This window comes from Drosophila guanche, unplaced genomic scaffold, assembly GCF_900245975.1.
Source record: "Drosophila guanche unplaced genomic scaffold, DGUA_6, whole genome shotgun sequence".
NCBI classification, from domain to species: Eukaryota; Metazoa; Arthropoda; class Insecta; order Diptera; family Drosophilidae; genus Drosophila; species Drosophila guanche.
Genome location: NW_022995754.1, coordinates 3,921,259 through 3,942,042, shown reverse-complemented (window position 1 = coordinate 3,942,042; position 20,784 = coordinate 3,921,259). Strand labels below are relative to the sequence as shown.

The window sequence follows — 20,784 nt, the reverse complement described above, 5'->3', positions numbered from 1 at the left end:
ATTTATGGCTCTCCCATAACTAAAATATTCTTCTCTTTCACATGCACTTCCATTGCAATCAGTTTATTTAAACTAGAATTTAGATATGGTGCGGTAAAACTCTATTTAACACTTGAAATTCTTTTTATTTACACCTAAATTTATGTTCCATAAATTATATTCTCAACTCTAAATTATAGCCTGAAGTTGAAACAGATAAGATGTAAGAGTACTCCAATCGTTTCCTCTGCTGATTTTAATGGTAAACAAAACCCGAGAAGTGATTGTCCATAAATAGACAGACAGTCGAAGTGCTTGCTTATCGCTTTTGATTTTTATGATAGTCGGAGTGGCACTCTCTCGGAGGTTAATTTCACTTTATAGGAAAGTGTTTACCAAATGGATTTACTTTCTGTCTGAAAGAGAGGGAAACGGACACATAGAGAGAGATGAATGATAGGAAAAACGTGAGTCCCTCAAAGCTAATGAGTCAAAGCAAACAAAAACACTGAAAAACAATAGAGGAAAATTGAAACAAAGTTCTGTTGAATCGGTGTAGTAAAGGGAATGGGCCTCGCCCCTTAATGGCCCCCTGTCTGAGGAGAGTTGGGTTTCCGTTTCGATTTCTGTTCGGTGTTCGTTCGAGCGGGGTGGCTGTCTGCCTGCCATTAATTGAAATATGCCGCCAGAGTCGAGAGTCGCCAGACCCCGACCCCAAACCAAAACCCCAGTGGCTGCTGCTTCGTGATCGAATGATGCATTATCAAACAGGAAAGCTTAGCGGCTGATCTACCGACTCCTCCCCCGCATACTTCTCCCCGTTCTATTCAAACATTTCCATTTAAAGGCATGTTATTCGATGCTGCACTTCGTGATGCTGCACCCCACCATACCATACAGCTATCCCATCTATTCCAAATGCATTTGCCAGATTAAACAAGCATTAAAACTCTGGATCCATTAATTATGTTTTCGCTTTGCTGCCACCGAAAAGTTCTGTCTTGGCTATAAATATGATTTTATTGGGAAATCTTTCACGAGTCTAACCCATAAATGAAGTTGTGTTCTCTCACCATTTACCATTTACGGGTTTATTCTCCTTTTACATCATCATAGAGCAGAGCTGTGTACACAGATATTTCAGATATTACACAATCTCTGGGCTCTGCTTCCTCTCTGCTCTGTCTCTCTGTGGTACATTGACTTCTCCGTCTCTTTCTTTTGATGTTTATCTTTTGCGTTTTCTTCTACCTTTTTGGTTACGTTACGGGTTTGCACAGCTGTTTCTGGGTTTCGTTTTCTGTCGGTCGTTTCCCCAAAGTGGCTTTAGAGGTGGGATAATGTCTGAATAGACGCAGCTCTTACTCTCATTTGGGTTAGATCATTTAATTGGGCCTACAGCCAACAGAAAAAACCCTTGATTGAGCTCTCTCGGATATTATGAAACACAAAAAACATCTCTCCCACACAGACCCAAATCGCCGCTCATTAAAAATCATCTCTGTGGGCCCGTTTCGGGTTCCGCTCCTTCTGCCTCTCAACGGGCTAATTTATGGCTCATATTTAGAGGGGGAGACCTCCTCCACAGTCCGATACCGACAACGAATTTGAAAGCTACCTCAAAAGTCTAGCGTCTGATCGACCGACTTATGTTTTCGCAATTGAAATTAAATTAGACGAAAAAACAATTGCAGGAAATGAAGAAATCTTTAAAGTTCGCTTAGTCGAATATCTCACATTTAATTAGTTTTTAATGAGTATTAATTGCAAACAGTTGGGGTTCTAATGATATACATATGTATGTAGGAACACTTAAAGAGCTCCCTGAAAATAGAGAAACTTTGGGAATTAGAAGGGGAATGGCAGGGCGTGGATTGCGATTCATGGGAGACTTTTATGCCGCAAGAGCCATTGCAATTAAGCGGCAAAATGAGTCATAGTTTAAGATATATTTTAGTTAAAATTATCAGCCTTAGTTCTACCATAAATAACAGTCTTAAAAGCATTGTCGCCCAGTTTTAACTTCACTTTGAAGTATTTTTAGTAACAGTTTGAGTGGCGCTGCTGTAATTTCCCATCTATATTTTGATTGTGAGTCATGTTTTTTGGTAATTTGTTTCCTTTTAATGCCTGGAACTGCCTGAAGCTGAAACTCTAGTAGCCATAAATTTAGCAGCCATTTTTTATAGCCCAAAGCGGAAACGTGAGTAGCTCGACGTTTCGACTCATCCCAAAGGAGAAATAGGAGGCTAGGAATAGAGAGAGGAATACGGAGGGGATTGGCTCTAGCATCAGCATAAAAGTTGTAATGAGATGCACTTAAACTGTCACTGTCAATGTCACTAGTCTGACGCCTAGACTTAGACGCGGAGTCCATGCTGCCAGTAGTCGGAGGTGAAGTCCATGCGCCCCTTAGTCGCGAGTCCATTCTCCTTTTGTGTTCTCCCTCTCGTGACATTGACTTTGACACTTGTGCGAGAGTCAACAAACCCCACAGGATAATGCAAATCCTCGCGAGGAACAGCGACTGCATTTGTGGAGTATTTGCACTTTTTTTCTGTCTGTCTATCTGGCTGCAAATACTCGTCTGGTGCTGCTCATCTCGCATCCAAAGTTGACAACTCATTAGCTGTGGGGCACAGACTTTGCTCCACGGGGAGGATGCTGCACAAACTCCTCCAAAAGAGGCTGTGGCTGCAGAGGTGGACACTCGTTACTCCTCTCTCTCCTGTGGCTAACCCCATCCGTACAATGAACTCATTTCGGACAAAGTTCTCTGACTGGTGGCTGCTGCAGCATCCTTGTATTTGCTACTTTTGTTGTCTGACAAGCGCTCATAAATCTGCAGCTGCAACTGCCCCATGCCTCCACATGCCGCATGCAAAGTGGAGTGGAGTCTTGCCCTCCTCCATCTGTGGACTGTGAAGCTCTTTGTGCCGAGCCGTGCCGTGCTGCCTGGCGTGCCTGGTGGCTTTGGCTTCCTTTGTCTGTCTGTTGTCTGTCTGCCCGCGTCATAGATATCATCATTGGGCATTTATTATTTCAGTTTTGCTGTCTTTGGGGTTTATGCATCTTCCTGCCCCTTCTCCTCCTCCCCATCTGCATCTTGCAGCTTCATCTTGTAGTGCCTCCTCCCATCTTGCAGCTCCATCTACGCCCTCCCATCCTCCTCCTGTGCCTGTGTCTGTACCAGTGCCTGTGTGTGGTGTCTGTGGTTATTCAATTTCCTTTGTCTTGTCTGTTGGAGCTTCCTTGATATATTCAGGGCATGCCTGACATTTCCCTTCATTCGTTTTTCCCCCCACAACTATCGATTTTCCACCACTGACAAACAATGAAATGTTTGCCTTTTGATATATTGAATGGCATTGTTTGGGCCATCGGGTTGTCAGGGTATCTGCCCCAATCCCACCTCTCTCCAGCAATCATGCCATCTTTGCCAGCGACGACTGTCGCCTGTCAGTCAGTCAATCAATTAGACACCTGTTGCACCATGTTGCAGGAGTGCACAGCGCTAGACACCTGACATTTAGCCGCAGAATGGGATGACAGATCCGATGATAGATGTCTAAGGAATTCCGGCTTCCACTTGGACAACTATTAACCCAAATTCCAGCAGCGAGCACCCACAGGAAGTTCTGCACTGCACTTCCTTCTCTGTGGAACTTCCCGTCAATCTTTTGATGAGGTGCTGCCAGCCAACCTCCATCCTCTTCCCTGATGAAGCCCCCAGCAGCTCTTGGTCGTCTCTTTGCCCCTGCTTGCCTCTGCCATATATTGTTAATCGATTATTAATGACTTTGGCGCAATTAGGTAACAAACAAAGCAAAAATCAAGCGAGCAACATGCCATTACACATTAACAGGCCAGGCTAACAGGCGGTAGCTTATACCCTCAAGAGTGGGACCAAGAGGAGGCGGTTCCTGCCGTCAAACATGGCCAAGACGACAGCCACAGGGGGAGAGAGACTGTGAGGCTGGGGGACAAGCAACCGGCTCCTCCAGCCGAGTAAAAGTTTTCAGCAAAAAGGCAGCAAGTGCAGCAGTCCTCCGATGGCAAAGATCTTAAGAAAAATCAACATGCAAAAACCGAAGACCGCCTTAAAATGTGAAAATGCGAATGACCTGAATACACAGATACACACACACTAACACACTTGCAGAGATAATTCACACACACACAGAGAGGCAGACAGACACTGAAATTGATAGCACACACAAGTTGGACAACCAGGGGTCCAGCAGGGGCGCATGCGCAACACACACGCAACGACAAAAAAGCCTTAAAAGGCAGGCAACGACAGCAACAACATCGATCGTCGACCGACCGCTGCCGAACGACCAGCGACGATTTCCTTTTCTGCGCTTTTTAGTGTTTGTTGTTGTTGTTGCTGTTTAAGCTGCAGGAAAACTAGTTTTACGTACAGTTGGGTTAAATAAATACCCTGTAAATAGGGGAGGGCAGGATGACCGTGTGAGAACTTTGCACCAACTTTGATTAGTGGCAGAAAGGGGACAAAACTTGGCAGATAAGCGAAATTTCGAAAGAAAAAAAAATCAACATTTATGGGTATTTTCCATAGCTCAATAGATGCCCTCAAGGGTGCCAACCATTCGATCCCCTCCATATGTAAATCTTTACATTTTTGTCCACATTTTTCTCTTTGTGTCTGTTTTCGGGGCGACACTCGACGCCACATCGCACTTGCAACTTTTGCCTTAATTGGCCACACTGTCAGACCGCAAGCGCCCCTCTGCCTGCCCCTTCCTTTGGTCACAGAGGTAGTGCCTCCCTCTTCTCCTTCTTCTCCTCCTGTCAGCGACCGCCTCCGGCTTTTGGCCATACTGTCAGCCACAGCCTCCTTTTGGTTTTCCATTTAATTTATGCAAAATAATTGCAAATATTTATTGACCATTTTTCTACACTCTTTCTTTCTCTCTTCGAGCGACTGCGTTTCTCTCTCTCTCTCTTTGACACTCTCTCACGTTTTATTAACACATTTCCCCAATTTGCTGCCTGTTCCCCCGCCAAATGAAAATGAAAAGTTCACGGGAGGGGGAAAAACTCGTTTGTTGCTGCATAATATTCCGAGTAGGTGGCTGGCCTGGTCTGCCTGCTGATCATCTGTTGTGTTGTGTTGGACCGTTGACAAGCCTCAGATTTTAGATTTTCGCCATGCATGGATGCAGAGCCAGAAATAGCGAGAAGGAGGCACAACCAACGCCACAGCCAAAGCCAAAGCCAAAGCTCAATGAAGCGCGTAAATTGTGGCGTCGAGAGTGGGAGAGAGGGCTGGTTGGGGTTCTGCTATGGGTCATACGTGCCAGAAACAAATCATTACCGGATCTAACAATGCATGGAGAATGCTCCTTCAAAAGAGTATTGAGTAATGCCCATCAGCTGACAAATGAATAATGTTTTTAGCGCTGACTTTTGGTCAAATCAATTAAATTTGTAAATGCCAAAATAATTAAGAGAAAGGAGATAAACAGAGAGAGAGTGAGATTGAAGTGCTGCTACTCTGTACTTGTTAATTAATCAACTTTTATTGCCTCTCTTTAATTTCTGTAGGAACATTGCCACTCCCCTCTGCACTCTGCCACACTCGTATGTATCAAGTGGATTTCTCTGGCAATTAAAGAGCCCACATCGTAAACACCTTGCCACAAGTTGCATTTTAATTAGTTTTCGCAGGCAGCAATAGAAAAACAGAAAAAATAAATTAGAAATCAAGAAGGCCAAGCCCGGCCCGACCCGCGGCCACTCCCTCTCTTTGGCTGGCGCAGCAATTTTAACAGCATTTTTCTTGAGACACCAATAAAACGCATACGAGTCGAGATTGGATGCAATCGCATTCCAGGAATTACAAATAGATAGAATACCTGTGCCCCCTTGGGCTCCATGTTGAAGTGCCACTGCCAATTGCTGTAATAAATGAGGCACTTGCTGCAGAGCTACAAACAGGTGTTTTCATGTATGGTCAGGCCTGGGTCTTTGTCTTTGCACAGGCCCTACCAACCACATACATAGTTCATGCCTTAAAAGGTAGCAGCAGCAGCAACAGAAGACAATCCATAAAAGCCAAAACGTGTTTGCCAGACCAGAAAAGAAAAGGTTGTGTCGAGTGCGAGTCGAGTGCGGTGGCGGCATAGCTTCAATGGTTCTGGTTCCACTTTGGTTTTCATTGCCCATAAATGGTGGAATATTTCTGCTGCAGATCTACCGATCTGTTCGATCTGTGCTGAATTATGCCTCAAATGGCACACACCACACCAAACTCTCGTTGAAGCATTAATCATAAATAACTTACGTGTGTTAGTTTGAAGGTGCTGAAAGCGGAAGATTGCTGCCCCAGTGCACCGCACCTCTGAAGACCTTTCTTCCACAGATCCAATCATCAATCAAGCGGGGCTACGGGCCAGCAGACAGCGAGAGCAGAGAGTTGTTTAAACTTTAAAGTATGGGTTTAAAAAAGATTAACTGCAGGCTGACATTAGGGGGAAATGGCAATGGGAACTTGCTAATTCTTTTCATTTTTGCCATTTGCGAAATTTGAGACTGGTTGCGCTGCAACCCTCCTGCTTTTTGGGGGTTAATTCATTTGCCCAGCCAAAAAGGGGTGGAAATATCCTGTTGCGAATGTTTACCCAAGGATTGTCCTTTGCCTTTGCCTGCAAACTGTTTACACTCTTTAATGAGCACGACGACGAATCCTGCTTAAACCCGAGCGAAACATTAGTTTAACAAGTTTAAAAGCTGCTTAAACTGATCCTCCACATTGAAGGGTGGCCCCTCCGTGGCTGGCTCCGTGGTGGGTGCCTCCGTAGTCGTCGTGGTTGTGGTCGTCGTCGTCGAGGTGCTCGTGGAGGTGCTAGTTGTGGGCACTGGCATGGGCTTGGGCTGCACTCGACCGTCCAGACAGGCCTGCAGATAGTTGTAGTTGGTGGCCGTGGCCTCCACATAGCGTCGCTCGGCCTTGTGGATGCACTGCTCATGGGAGAGCTCCACGACACGATAACGTTCCTGCAGCAGACTGGCAGACTCTGAGGCATTGCCCGAGATGCTGTACGTGGCAACGGTGTTGTTGGAGCCCTAATGGGAGTCCGATTAGAATGCGAATTCAAAGGGAAAACTCTCTCTTTTGATGTACTCACCACTGTGGCATGACAGTTGAAAGAGTCCAGGGTGCCATTGATACTGTTGCACTTCCTCAGATCCTCGCACACTCTCCCCGCCGAACGTTCGATGGTCCTGCGAGTGGGTATGAAGTCGCTGTCGATGCCCTTGCGTGAGTTTTGCGCCTCGTTGGCACAGGTGCTGTAGTTGAAGCTGTAGATCTCGGCGATTTGATTGGACTCGCCAATGTAGCCGCCAAAGCAGGCCACCGAGGCCATGGGATCGCGACGTGTCACCCGGGAGTTGAGGAACAAATGCGTGAGGCCATCCTGCGTGGGCAGACCCACATAAGGCGGCAGTGGCCGGCTGATGGCCTCCGCGGCAGGAGCCAAAAGCACAGCAGCAGCGCACACCAGCAGCAGCAGCAACAGCGGGGAGACGACACGAGCAGCAGACATATTTTTCACGGTAGCAGGAGGACTACTAGGAGACTACTGATCTAGTTTTGGCGCATTAACGCCTTTTATAGGCCCGATATCTGGCTGGCCGGATGATGATAACGCACCCGTACCCCTGCCCGTGCCCCTGGTTATATGATTTCCTTTTTCGCGATGCTAATGCTTATCTGCAATCTGCTTTGCTTTTGCAATAATTGCTCTTGCCGCATTATCTTTTTGACTCCCACGCAAGATAAACCAAAGATAAACATTGGGCATAAAAAGTTAAAGTTCTAAGCAGAAGATATATGTACTACAGGCATTGGTACTGAGAAGTTTACTGCTCTGTTTTTATGGATTTATATTCCACTTCCTTCCAGCTGGAAAAGGAAAGTCTTTCTCCATTGAAAAACGGTGTGAATTGGTGGGGGGCTTTAGTTATTATCCCAGGGTAAACCTCCGCCCACAGTTAAGTCAAAGCAAAGATAGCATTCTGTTTGTTTGAGGGTCTAATTCTATAATTTCTGTGCAAATATTGATAGAATCTGAGGCTGAGGCGCCGCCGGATGAGTCGCACTGCGCCCTCGAGTGGATGTAATAAAATATTGATGTGGCGATGACTAAACCAGTTATAAATACACATAACCCTGCATAAAATGGATAAGTAAAGTAGTCTTTTATTACATTACATCTTAAATTAGGTGTTAAAACTTATAGTGCCTATCACAAAACCACACCCGACACCTGCTGTAATTCCTGCTGTAATTCTTAGGATTTTCTGGGCCTCAAACCCACATTAATGCCACTGGGTGAACGCAGTATAAAGTTTATCATTGGCCTGACATCTGCCCCTCGGGGTAGCAGTTCGTAGCATCGCAGCAGCTTGCTGATCAGCGCCTTCATCTCGAGCATTGCAAACTTCTGACCAATGCAGTTCTTGGGCCCCGCGCTGAACGGCACATAGGCAAAGGTCCTCCGATTCTCAGAGTCTGCATGCAAGAACCTCTCCGGTTTGAAATCCAGCGGATCGGGAAAGTGCTCAGCGTCGCGATGGGCTAAGTAGAGGACCAGATAGATGCTCGTATTGGCGGGTATAGTATGTCCACCAATCTGTAGCTCTTTTGTGGTGTATCGACCGACGGTTGGCACTGGGGGATACAGCCTCAGGGTCTCCTTGATCACGCAGTCGAGATACTTGAGCTCCTGCAGCTTCGATTGGGTGACTGGCGACGAAGGATCGTTGCCCAGAACTTGTAAAAGCTCCTTGTGGATGCTCTCCTGCACTTGGGGATGTCGGGAGATGGCATACAGAGCATGGGAGACGCCGCTGCTGGTGGTGTCGTCGCCTTCGAACATAAAAGTGTCCACCTCCTCGCGTATATCGGCATCGCTCAAAGGCTGCCCATCGATGGTGGTCTGCAGCAGAATGTCCAGCAGCGCCATTTGCGATTTACCACCCATCTTGGGATCCGCCAGACCTGTGTGTGTGTGTGGAAAGCGTCTCAGAGTCATGATTGATTGTACATAAAGTAGGTTCACTTACTTAGCGGCCTGTAGCTACCGTCGGCCTTTGCCTGTTCCACTGTAGCGCGTCGCTCGCGTATGACCTTGTTGGTGAAGTCATGCATGATGCGAATATCCCCCCGCAGCTTGTAGTGCAACACGGGGCAGGTGAGACGAAAGATCCAGTCGTAGCGTTGCGAGAACTTGAACATGCGATCGGATTGGATGTAAACGACACTGCAGGGGGAGAGCTAGAGATCAGGCAAGCAACCAAAGAGGGGACTACAGAACGTACCTCTTGAGCGCCTGAACATAGGGGAACTTGGGATCACTTTGGGCATTCACTTGCACTCCCATTGCGGCCTCTAAATGAGGAATATATCCATAAGAATCAGTAGGTCTGTAGAATCGCAACTTCCACTCACCTGTAATAACATCCAGTGCTGCCAGTGACACGAATCGCAGCATATCCACTGCCGTCTTGCCATCAGCCACCTCCTGGAGCTTCTCCACCATCACTGCACTCTGCCTGTCCATTATGCCCACATAATGTTCAAGGACATTGAAATGAAAGGCTGTTGTGAAGACCTTGCGCCGCGAGTGCCACTTTTTGCCCACACTCAAGAGCAGTCCATCGTTGAGGAAGGGTCGCAGAAACGTGTAGAGTTGTCCCTTCTCCAGCAGCGTTGTGCTGCTCAGAATAGCCTCAAAGTGCTTCAGATCAATGGTGTAGATCAATGATTCGCCCATGATCCACATGCGAAAGGTTTTGCCATAGATACGAAAGGATTCTTCCACCCAATCGACGATGTCTGCAAAGGACAGGCTGTATTCCGTTGCTATAGGGGACTTACTGTACTGTACACTGCTGTACTTACTCTCTGCACCCAGGCTTAGGCCCTGCAGGCCATTCCCCAGTATGGGCAGCGCCAAGGGGCCAGAGATCATGGACCGCCCGAAGGCTGCCACACGCTTGCGCTTGCGCATAAAATCCCAGCTGAGGAGCAATGCCAGTGCCCCAATGGCGAGGGTCAGCAGCAACATTGTTGAGAGATTAAAGGCAGAGTTTTAGAATCAGTTTAGAGCTGGAGCTGAAGCTAGAGATCCGCTCTGTCGCGTTGTGTTTGCCGTCGAGTTTCGCGTTGAACTGCCACAGCCCAGTTCAGTCCGCAGTTGTTCAATGATAACAGACCGCTGAGGCGGACCGCTTGACCAGTCAAGCGTCAAGCGCCAGCGATCTTTTAGTTTAGTTTTTGACATCCAAATATATAGAATACGATTCTCTCTCGCAATCAGACATAGCACTCTCCTCTGCCTCTCGGGAGAACTGGTTTTTGTCAGCGAACAAAACATTGGAAACATTTTTAAGGCTCAAAGTTCGACTTTTGCATCAAAATATTGCTAGAGTTTTAATCGGAGGAACCAGTACGAGCACGAGTCGCCTCCATTGTAGTGATAATTAAAATGCATCACAGTTTCAGTTTCAGTTTCAGTTTCAGTTTCGAGTTATTTTCAATGACGAATGACCGCATTAACGATTACAAAATAATGTTTGAGAGCAGGTTTAAATCGAAAGAATTGCTATCAAAGAAAAACAGAAAAAAACAGAAAGATTACCAGGGGATTCTCAATTACTGCATTTAAATGTAGGATTTTAATTGATATTATTTGATATTGATATTATTAGATAAAGCTCTCAATCACCCCACATTGTTGAAAACAATTAAAAGGTTTGTAATTTATGCAGCAGCAGAGGAACCCTCGGAGCAACCGCGTTGACATGGAGTGAACAGGAAACAGTAGCAACAACGCATCTGCCACTGCTGCCACTTGACTCTTCAGATTCTCCTGCAATGTGCAGCAGAAGCTACCAGCTCGGGGCGCTCTAGAACAAACAGCTGTGACAATCGAGGCGACACGACATGCATAGGCATAGGCGGCAGTTGAATGGACTTGATAGTTCTTGTAGCTGCTGCTGTTGCTACCTCGTTGAACTTCACGGCAGAGTTCATTGGAGTTGAAGCAAAGTGGCGGCGCAACCCGCAACCCGCAACCCGCTCCCTCCCTTGCAGACAGAGACAAAGCAATGCCAAGAAGTACATTCACTTTGGCGGTCAATTAGGGCACTCGAATGACATCCGTACATGCTTTCCATTCTTACAGCTGTGGGCTCTTGGCTCTCTTTCTGGCTAAGACAACAAACCAAAGAAGCCCAAAACAAGTTATCAAAATGTCAAAATCCACAGACAGTAGAAAAAAAAGAAAAAAGGCAACTTCTATGACGCTGAACAGAACGGAAAACAGGGACAGAAAAACGTGAAACGGTAAACGGGAGCGTCATCATATCTATAAGAAGGAAAAGACACAGAAACAGAGAGAGCTGATAGAAAAACGTTGACTCACGTTGTTCCCAGGGAAAATCAAAATCCAAACAAAAATAAAAGAAGAATTTCGTAAGAATTTTATGGTATGATTTCGAGCATTCAAAAAGGTAATTATGCGGGAACCCCCAAAAGGGAAAAACCCAGTACCATTAACCGGATATCAATCAATAAGCGCCACGCCCCAGACCCCAAGCAACTCGAGAAGGAAATCCAGTGACAGGCACGTAGCAGCCGAAATGCAACCCCATGGAGAACGAAGCCCATACAAGAGAGAGAGCAGAGAGCTAGCCCCCTGCCTCCAGCCATGTGCAGCCAAGGCTAACAGCCAGATCCCCATCGGAGCCATCGAGCTGCAGACTTGGGCTAAAGCTGGAGTGGGTTTTGTTTCTTGGTTTCCTTTGTTTGTTTTGCCGAAAAATACGCATGTTTCCTGCTTCCGCTGCTGCTGCTGCAGTCATCGCACTTCTGCTGAGGTACGATATCTGTCGTCTAGCCGGGAGGGGGGAAACCACTGAAACCATCTGCCATATCAGCCCACAGCTAACTCCTGCCCATCGACAGCAAGTCCTCTGCCTCACAATGGAACAAAGAAGAGAGTTTTGTTTTGACGCATATTTCCATTCCGCTTTTTCGGGTTGCCACGGACAACCCGGCGTAAATGGCAAGAAAAACATGTCTGGTATGCATCGAATGGGGTGGAGAGTGGGGTGGAGGGCACTCCAACAGTGGGGTTGCAGACAGCACGTGTCTGGTGCACTGCGCCTGCCCGTAAAATAACAGAAATCAGCTGACATAATGGAATGAAATGAATGAACGTTGAGGAAACAAAGTAGCCAGTCGAAGCTCGAATGTGCCCCAACATTACACACAATGCTGTGTGGCATACGAGTAGTAGCTGTGGCTAAAGTGAAACCAATTTAGTGATCTGTTAATAAACGCGACGGCGACACCTTGAACTTGAGGTGAGGCTGCGACTTTTAACCCCCGCTAAAAACCGAACAAAACTTAAATGTTGGCAACTATTTTTGTTACTAAACTAAACCTTTTGCTGGTGCGACAATGGGAGAAGGTCAGTGACTAATGAAATCTCCAGGGGCCACAGAAAAACAAAAGCAAAACTCTGTCTACAGTGAAGTAAAGCGACAATTTTATTATCCCTGACTAAGTTTAAAACATTGTAAACAATTTTTGATGCTATTTTCTGTTGCTTACAAGTCCAGGGCAGGTGGAGAAGTTTTAGACACAGTTTGTGTTCCCTTTTATAGAATTTTGAGCATTAAATTCCCGATTTTCTGTTATTTATTTTGACTGAAGACAACATACCCTTGCCACTCTTTGAATACCGTGTAAAACGATTCAAAACCTGAGTAAATCTCAGCCGCGTTGCAAGGCCCATGTTGACGTTGTAATTTTGCATCATTATCACCGCCTGCCACCGAACTCCCCTTGTGGCAGTGCGGCGTGGGAAAGTCAAGAGTTGGAGCGCAATCTTCATAGAGTTGCCCCTGCCCAAAGCCCAAACTTGAATCTCCACTGCGATCTTAGCCATCTCTGACATCTCTCTTCCCATTGTTTGAGCTCTTCATTAGACTCGTCCACTGCTCACTCACTCATTAAATTGTTTGACGCCTTTGAGAGTAATTGTCACTTGAGTAATTTCTCTCTTTCTCTCTCTTTGGCCGAAAATTGCAGGCACTTGAGAGTTTGTGCCAAAAGCAAAGCAAATCTCTTGTCTGTGGGGCATATACTCGTACGTACATAATGTAGTTGCATAAGTCGATTTATTGCTTACTTTTCTTGGGAGGGGGGGGATACTTATTGTGACGCGTCATCTTATCTTGAGGCCTCACCTTACCTTCCTTTATTCCCACTGGTATGACTCTGAATTCCACCTGAGAGATTCATGTGTCTGCCATACGATACGATCCCATCCGTTCAACTTTTATTTGCGGTTTGCCCATCAACTTGGTCGCTTCTGTATGGGCTTATATCATGTTTAAATATTATTAGCTGTGAGATGTGCATTTATATACATATTTTTGTGATTTATTTTGCTTGAGTTGCGGCTTTAACCTTACTCGAACACTGCTCGAACCTTGATTTATTATTATTTCTGGCCACCAAGTACTTGACACAGAGCAGAGAGCAGAGAGCAATGCCAATGACAGCACGACCCACCAGAAGCACAGATTTTGCATTGCAAGTCTTTTGGTTTGCATACATTTTCAACACCTCAAACGATCTGTATATTTACGAGGGACTACAACTCCATTAGGCTGGGAGATGGTTGCCGTGCGAGGTGCTCATAAAGCCATCTTCAGAGACCCCCACCGACACACGGCGATGGCGTGCAATCATTTATGCCGCGCCAAATAGTTTATAAAACAATTCATTTTGTTATATCATTAGGCGGCTTGTACACTGCTCTGCTCCTCTCTGCCGCATTGCGCCGTACAACTGAGTTGGAGGTGATCGCGTGATCACTCTCAGTCTCTGTATCGCATTCGCATTCACTTTTTTTTCGTTGGCCAAAAGAAATTATAATTACGGCATCGCGGCATCAGAGAAAGATTCAATTACAAAACATGTGAGAGCGATACTTGAGATGTTCGTACTCGTACGTTTTTCTGCAAGGAAACCTATTCGTATCAGGAAAACATCCATCAGTTGGCCAAACACTTGCCAGAGTGCACATGGGCACGGGTGTGTTCTGCTGCTGCTCCTTGGCTCCTTGCCACACCTCGGAATGGTGGCCAGCACTCAAACTAATTGCTTGCTAAACGCTTGCCAAAGGGCAATTATTGCATTAAAACTATCAAAGAAACCTGGCAAAAGACGTAGCCCAGGAGGAGCAGCCATGGAGCGCGTGTCTGCACTCTGACCTATGGCTCACCCACACAAATATCTAACTCTGCACCCATAGATAATCTCCGGATATTGCTCCCCACTTTGTGTTCAATTTTCTCTGCCATTATGCCATTAGCCAAGCTTTTACTTTGATTTCTTCAACTTTGCTTTCAACTTTGAACTTTTGCAGCTAGGATTGATTTTCCTCCTTCAAAACAAGATCAGACACGAAGAGTGTGACAAAGTGTTTCGGCTGTACGGCTGCCTCAGGTAGTTTTTCTGGCTTAAACACCTGGCCATCCTCTACTTTTGACCACTTTTCGCGCTGCTGCCTGTCCGCGCGCGCGGTTCGGCTCTGTTTTTCTGTCAAAATTTTCCCCCAATTAATGAGCAATTTAGCTGTCAGCAGGTCTCGGCTCGTTTGTTTTTACATTTACCTGCCAAAACAGCAAAACGAAGCCTAGCCTCTGCCTCGGATTTGAATTCGGATTCAGATTTGGAGTTTTCGTATCTGCACTGCTTGGACTGAACCCATCCTACTATGCTTGGACCTGCAGCAGCAGCAAAAACTCTGCGCTGCGCTCATTCGTCTTTCATTGGTTGTAGCTTGCAGTCGGGTGTCTGGTTTTTCTCTCTCGCTAAGTGCTTACCAAACCCACACGTGGTGTGCAGTGATTGTAAAACTCCACCGTGCGCAGTGCAAACAGTTCTTGCAAAACCAGCAGCAGTTTAAACTCCTTTATCCCCGTTAACCCCACGTGCTACGCAGTTCTTGTCAAATTGTAAGTGCGCTTCGGTTCGTTTTTCGTTTTTTTTTTTGCTTTGCCAAACAGTGAAGTGGAACTTGTTTCTTAGCGGTTCTTAGCCAACCCGTAACACACATATTTATACTCGTATTCGCATTCCCATTCGTAACATATTCTCGTATAAATGCCAAAGCCAGGCCCCCAACATCTTGACTCACGCTGTGCGATAACTTTTGGGGGAAAAGATACAAACACCATCCAGAATCCGGAATATACCGATACATGTTGCTGATGACTAATGCGAGATTCATCTGGCGCGACTTTTGTGTAAAATCTCATAACGGTGACGCTTACAAAAGGCAGCAAACAGCAGCAGCAACGTCAGGCAAGTGTGCGGCATTTCGAAATAGATTGAATCTCTTGGGCCACACAAAGAACCAGCTCTGTTGAGCGGCTGAGATGATCAATGGAAGTGCTGAAAGAATATGGAATAGATTAAAGATCAGCAGCAGGCAACAGCAGCTTGAAGTGATTGATTTACTGAGAGAATGGCAGGGGAAGAGGCTGCTGCTACTGTCCGCGAGCTGCACATATTTTAAATGTCAGTGGATTATCCTCCTCCCCTATCTCTTCTTAAATCCAACCAAACAACTTGCCTCATTAACCCACCGCCGCCTGTGGCGAGATTGCAGGCAGCTGGCAATAAAAATGAGACCTAGCCATAACAATAACCCATCTTGCAGCAGCCGCCATTTGGAGAAGAAAATTCCATTTCCATCTATAGGAAAAAACTGTACTCTTGCCCAGCGCTACTAATAAATGGCCATTCAATGAATGGCTATGGGTAGGGGTATGGGTATGGGTATGAGTATGAGTCCCCCTTATTAAAGGAGAAAGTTTACTTTTGGCTCTGGCATTGGTGCAAAAAAAGACAAACTAAAATCTCAGCAGAAATAAAAGCCTGCTGCTGCCTGTCGATCGGATGTGCATTCTACTGGAGGGCAGGGGAACAGATCCCCAATAAGGCAGGAGGTCTCTCTCTCCACTTCATCCTCTCATCAGTGGCTTGGAAAATGCCTTGTCACGAGTTTCCACCATTCATCGGGGATGGAGAGGTTGTGAGCATGGAATAACCCATTGAGGAAAAACGCACGTTTTCAATGCAGTGCAATCTGGGCAGCAGCATGAGGCCTTCAGCATTCGGCCTGTGGTGCACAGTGTATCTGCATCTGTGACTCTCTTAATTGCCACACTTTATGCCTCTAACGGTCCATCATCACTAACTAACTCCTCGCTTGTCTCTGTCTCGTATCTTGCAGCAATTCGCTCATTGCAAAAAGTAAAAGTCACTCGGGCATAGCAGCACCTCTGCCACCCAGCTTTGGTGGCAGCATCGTTGGCCCCCAGTTGCCCCCACTTGGCAGCGGTTTCGTCAAGTTGCGTCATGTAGCAAAGGGTGAAGAGGAGAGCCACCAGCAGCCCAGCACTTCGTCAGCGTCAGCGTCAGCGAAGGAATCACCAGTGCACTCATCGCAATCAGCGACAGATAAGAGCCACACAGCTGAGGAGGAGCAAACAGAAGACACATCGAATCCCACCGCTTTGCCCCAGTTTCTTCAAGGCGTGCGTCGCTCATCGACCCAGGTGAGAACCCCCCCACATTGCCATGTTCGTTGTTAATCATTCAATTCTGATCTTTCCCTTGTTTCCTTTAACCAGGTCATGGGTCCCGATCAGCGCTCAATGGCCAAGACCACCTCCATTGCGGAGCGTCTGGCGGCGCTGCAGAAGAGCGGAGAGGATGATTGGAGGAAACGCATCTCGAAGCGCGACGAAACCGATGATATACGACGCGAAAACTTTGTAAACGTGAGTTCATTTCCATTTACATTTCCACTACATTCTTCTCTGGGTTAAACTTGTATCTGCCGCTGGTGCTGCTGCCTCTGGCGCTGCGCATGCGTGCCTCTGTGTAGCGCAATGGATCCGATCTTTCGATTTCGATCTCGGCCTCTGTATGCCCATACCCATTTCAATTGCGTGTAAAGTGTTTCCTTATTGTTAATCGTTTTGTTTATTATCGTTTTGCTGCACATTTGACTCGTGTTTTTCATCCTCTACTATGTTGGTATTTCTGCAATGCGCCCGTTGCGTTGCTCGTGGCATGCCAACAGAGCGTTAAAGCTGACGGCAATGACATAATAATATGTAAGACCAAAAGTGCAAGTGATATTGAAACAGTGAAACTGAAGGGGGGAGGTGTGCTTTTGTTGGAGGGTGTGTGACTTTTATACGAGTACGAATGCATTTGGAGCAGTCACCTGAGTCACCAACGAAAAGATTTATGATTGCAAAGATAAGGTGTGCGTTGTACTCGCATTGCGTTGATACTTTTCGTTAACAAATCTAAGCAGATTCACGTAGTAGTTCATTGTCAGTCAAAGTTCTGATAGAGTAGAAGGCAGCAAAACAACTTTTGCTTTTAGAAAAAAAAACCTTTGCTAAACAACACAAAAATTACTTTTACGAGTAGTCTTCGAAGAGGAACCTTTTTGGTTCTAACAAAACTCGAGGTACTTAAAATAAAACGTGGAAAAGGAAAACCTAAAAACCTTTAAATGGAAATGTAATAAAAATTGAAATCCTAAAAACCAAACCCTAGAGGAGGTGAGCATCAAAAACAGATCAGTCTTGCCAACCCACAAAATTTGAAAATTGCGCCAATTGTTACTGATTTGTTATACACCCCAAAATATGCTACTGAAACTGTATCTACTACTTCCAATTGTTGCCGCCATGTTCATAGTGGCGCCACTTACATTTGTGCTTCAACGAAAACACGCCATGCGGCGCTAGACAACCTTTCTTAAACAGCCGCCGCAAGCATCTCTTTGGCCTTTGGTGCCTGAATATGTGGAAGTCGGAAACCAGAGCATCAGCAAAGTAATTGGACATTTTAATGAAATATTACTTTAATTCGAATGAAAACGAAAACGGCAAACGTGACGCAGCTGTGATGTCACTACCGGCTTTAGCCTAGTTGTTTTGCCGTAAAATTTCACTGGCCATGTCCAAAAAGTATCAGCTGTCCATTAACTTTTATGGGCATGGCCACATATCAGAGCGGCACTTGCACCGCAATGCTGGCAAAAATGCCAGAGAAATGGATACAGCGACAGATTCCGTTTAGACTGTCAATTAGCTTTGAGCCATAAATGAAGTTTAGTGAACTTTTCCCTGCCTCTCTCTTTCCTACTCTATCCTCCCATCTTGGTTTGTGGCTGATTAAACGGTTACTTCTGGTCCATAATTATGCGGGTCTTCTGCCTGCTTCTCCGCAGACTCCCCTCCCCGCGAATTGCACAAAGTAATCACATTTAATTACGTTTGAAAGACCCGTCGCTGCCGCCTCCTCCTGCTGCCACATGTGGGGGGCTTACTCATCAGCGGACTCCTCTGGGGTGTCAGCTGTGGGTTGGCACTGCAAGACAGCGGGAGAAATATTATGAGGAAATTATGTCAAAGCGATCTTCTGACCCACACACCATTCCAAAATAAACTCCCCACTGCCCGCACACTAACCCTCTCCACTCAGTGGCGCGGGCAAATGAGTTTTGAAGTGTTGTTGTTGGCAGCGAATTACATGCCACTTGGAGTGGAGTCTTGCCTCCCATTTGTTGTTGTTTGTTTCGTTACGTTTTTGAAGCGCGCCAAGCGTACCGTACAGTGGCGCAAGGTCAATGGGAAATGACAGCGCATGGGGCATACCCATGGCAGTGGGCACATTTTCCCCACTGTTCTACCCTCATTTTCTACGCTGTCGCATCAGACATCAGTCTGACAGCCATTAGACTACAATTTATTAATAATTAAGATGACTTTCTGCTTCTGTATTCCACTTTTGCGCTGCTTCTGCTTCTCAGCTCTCTGCTCTGTTGCTCGGAAAAGTCTGCGATTTTCATGCGCTGTTTGGCAAAGATCCCAAAAAGCAGAAATCAAGGTGGCGTATGAGCAATTAGTCGGGCCATCCATGCCCTGTTGACGTTGTGTCCCCAGAGTGTGTGTTGTTTATGATTGTGCGCAAAAAGAGTTCACTTATAATTTAGCACAATTTATCAAGCTACGATCGGCTGGCTGGCAGCATGAAAATGCGCATAATAATGAAGGGCAGAGAGGGATCCAAGGAGAGAGCAACAGCAGCATCAGGAGGAGTTCCAGCATCCCAGTTAAATATAGACGAGACTTCTCTTTTCGTTGAGCTGCAGCCCACTCCCTGTTGCTGCTCCTTCTTCAGTCCTGCTGCTGCCAACTTCCATTTTGCCATAATTTTCCCTCAAAAACTTGCCTTGTGGGCTGCACCACCACAGCAGCAGCAGCAGCAGCCACATCGGGCATAGTCGTTGCTGCAACAATTACAAACTGAGCAAAGAGAAGGAGCATGGCATGAAGGTTGTCTTTGGGTTTGGACTCTGTTGGGGCTCTGTTTCTAACTAGCAGATGTTGTTGTTACTGGAGGAGCCACTAGCAGAGCTCTCTGTCTGGCCTAGGTCCAGCATTTGATCTCTGTCTTGATCTTGAACGTGCTCATCTTCTGCCTCCCAGCTGCCCAGCCGCCCAGCCTCTTTGCTTCATGCCCCATGCCTCCTCAGACTGTTGTAAATTGTTTTGTAAATTTGATATACTTGCAATTTTTTGTTGCCTTTTTTTTGCGCTGCCTGTCCTCTGGTTACTTCATTATTCTTATTGTTGCTGCTGCTAGCTAGCTGCTGCTAGCTGGCATGCCCCGGCAGGGCCCAGTGACAACAACAGTAGCCCCAAGTTGTTCCATAAACTTCTAAAAATCAACTGCGGCCGCCATATCGTTGTCCCCCTCATCGGCGTCCCAGTCTTCCCTCGCCGTTTCCTTTGCGTGTATCTTTGTATCTGTATCTTGTGCTGCTTGTATCTACAAGCTGCAAGTATGCCGCTGCTGCCTGTGCCTGCTTATTGCTGATTATTTTTATTGCCTTCTGTGTGTGATTCATTTATTTTCTTTCTTCTTTTTCTGCCCTCCGATAAGGTGGTGGCAGGCTAGTAAAAACTCTTTAATTTCGCTTGTATTTTCATGTATCTTTGTATCTCTCTTTTTTGTCAGCTACTTGTCAGCAGTTTTTACATCTTTCTGGCTTATTGAATTTTTAGACAATTACCTCATTGTGTTGACTCGCGATGAGCTCCCGGCATGGATTTATTTTTAGTTGGGTTTTAATTAAATTCGCATTAGGTCTGCATTCGCGTCTGCATTTGTGATTCATCTGTGGAATTTCTGCTGCCTGTCCAGGCCCTTTTTTTGTGCCTCCAAAACTCTCTCTCTCTCTCTCTCTCTTTCGCTCTTCCTCTTTGTAGTTGCTGCCTTTGTTCTCCCCTTGAAGGCCCTGTCCCTCCACAATGATCTTGTTTATTACGCTTAGTTTAATTTAAAAATGCCTGCCTCCTCCTGCTGCCTCCTCTTTGGCCTGGCACTTGGGGAGAGCAGCAGTCACAGCCTCCACTTCATCATCAGATCGGTCTTTCTGCCTCTCTCTTGTAGCTCTCTTGGGAAGAGCCGGCTTTGAGCAAGCTTTTGGTGTCCCACGTACTGTAACGTACGATCCATTCCCAGTCGCGGTTTCGAGGCGTTCGGTTCGGCATTCGCATTACTTTCCTTTCCACTTGATCTTTATTTTATTATTATTTTTAGTGCTCTATGCATTTACGTGTATTGCTGCTGCAGCAATTGACATTAAAATTGAT

The 20,784-nt window shown here is 46.1% G+C and overlaps 3 protein-coding genes across 11 annotated transcripts in view; 1 reads left to right on the top strand and 2 right to left on the bottom strand.

Annotated features, from left to right (window-relative positions):
• Positions 1 to 20,784, top strand: part of LOC117588911 (supervillin) — a 123,798-nt gene that overhangs the window by 92,695 nt on the left and 10,319 nt on the right. For all 9 annotated transcript variants that reach the window (XM_034280470.1, XM_034280468.1, XM_034280472.1 and 6 more), the window contains 2 exons: positions 16,332 to 16,656; positions 16,732 to 16,881. In XM_034280470.1, coding sequence (XP_034136361.1) covers positions 16,332 to 16,656; positions 16,732 to 16,881 — 475 coding nt within the window. The remainder of the gene's footprint in view (positions 1 to 16,331; positions 16,657 to 16,731; positions 16,882 to 20,784) is intronic.
• On the bottom strand, positions 6,637 to 7,586 carry LOC117588914. Its single transcript, XM_034280487.1, has 2 exons — positions 7,134 to 7,586; positions 6,637 to 7,071 (listed from the first exon to the last, which is right to left on the bottom strand). The coding sequence occupies exons 1-2, from the start codon at positions 7,551 to 7,553 to the stop codon at positions 6,715 to 6,717; spliced, it is 777 nt and encodes a 258-aa protein (XP_034136378.1). The 5' UTR covers positions 7,554 to 7,586; the 3' UTR covers positions 6,637 to 6,714.
• On the bottom strand, positions 8,194 to 10,154 carry LOC117588912 (probable cytochrome P450 4d20). The gene is made up of 5 exons (XM_034280484.1): positions 9,914 to 10,154; positions 9,461 to 9,847; positions 9,331 to 9,400; positions 9,076 to 9,272; positions 8,194 to 9,010 (listed from the first exon to the last, which is right to left on the bottom strand). The coding sequence occupies exons 1-5, from the start codon at positions 10,077 to 10,079 to the stop codon at positions 8,301 to 8,303; spliced, it is 1,530 nt and encodes a 509-aa protein (XP_034136375.1). The 5' UTR covers positions 10,080 to 10,154; the 3' UTR covers positions 8,194 to 8,300.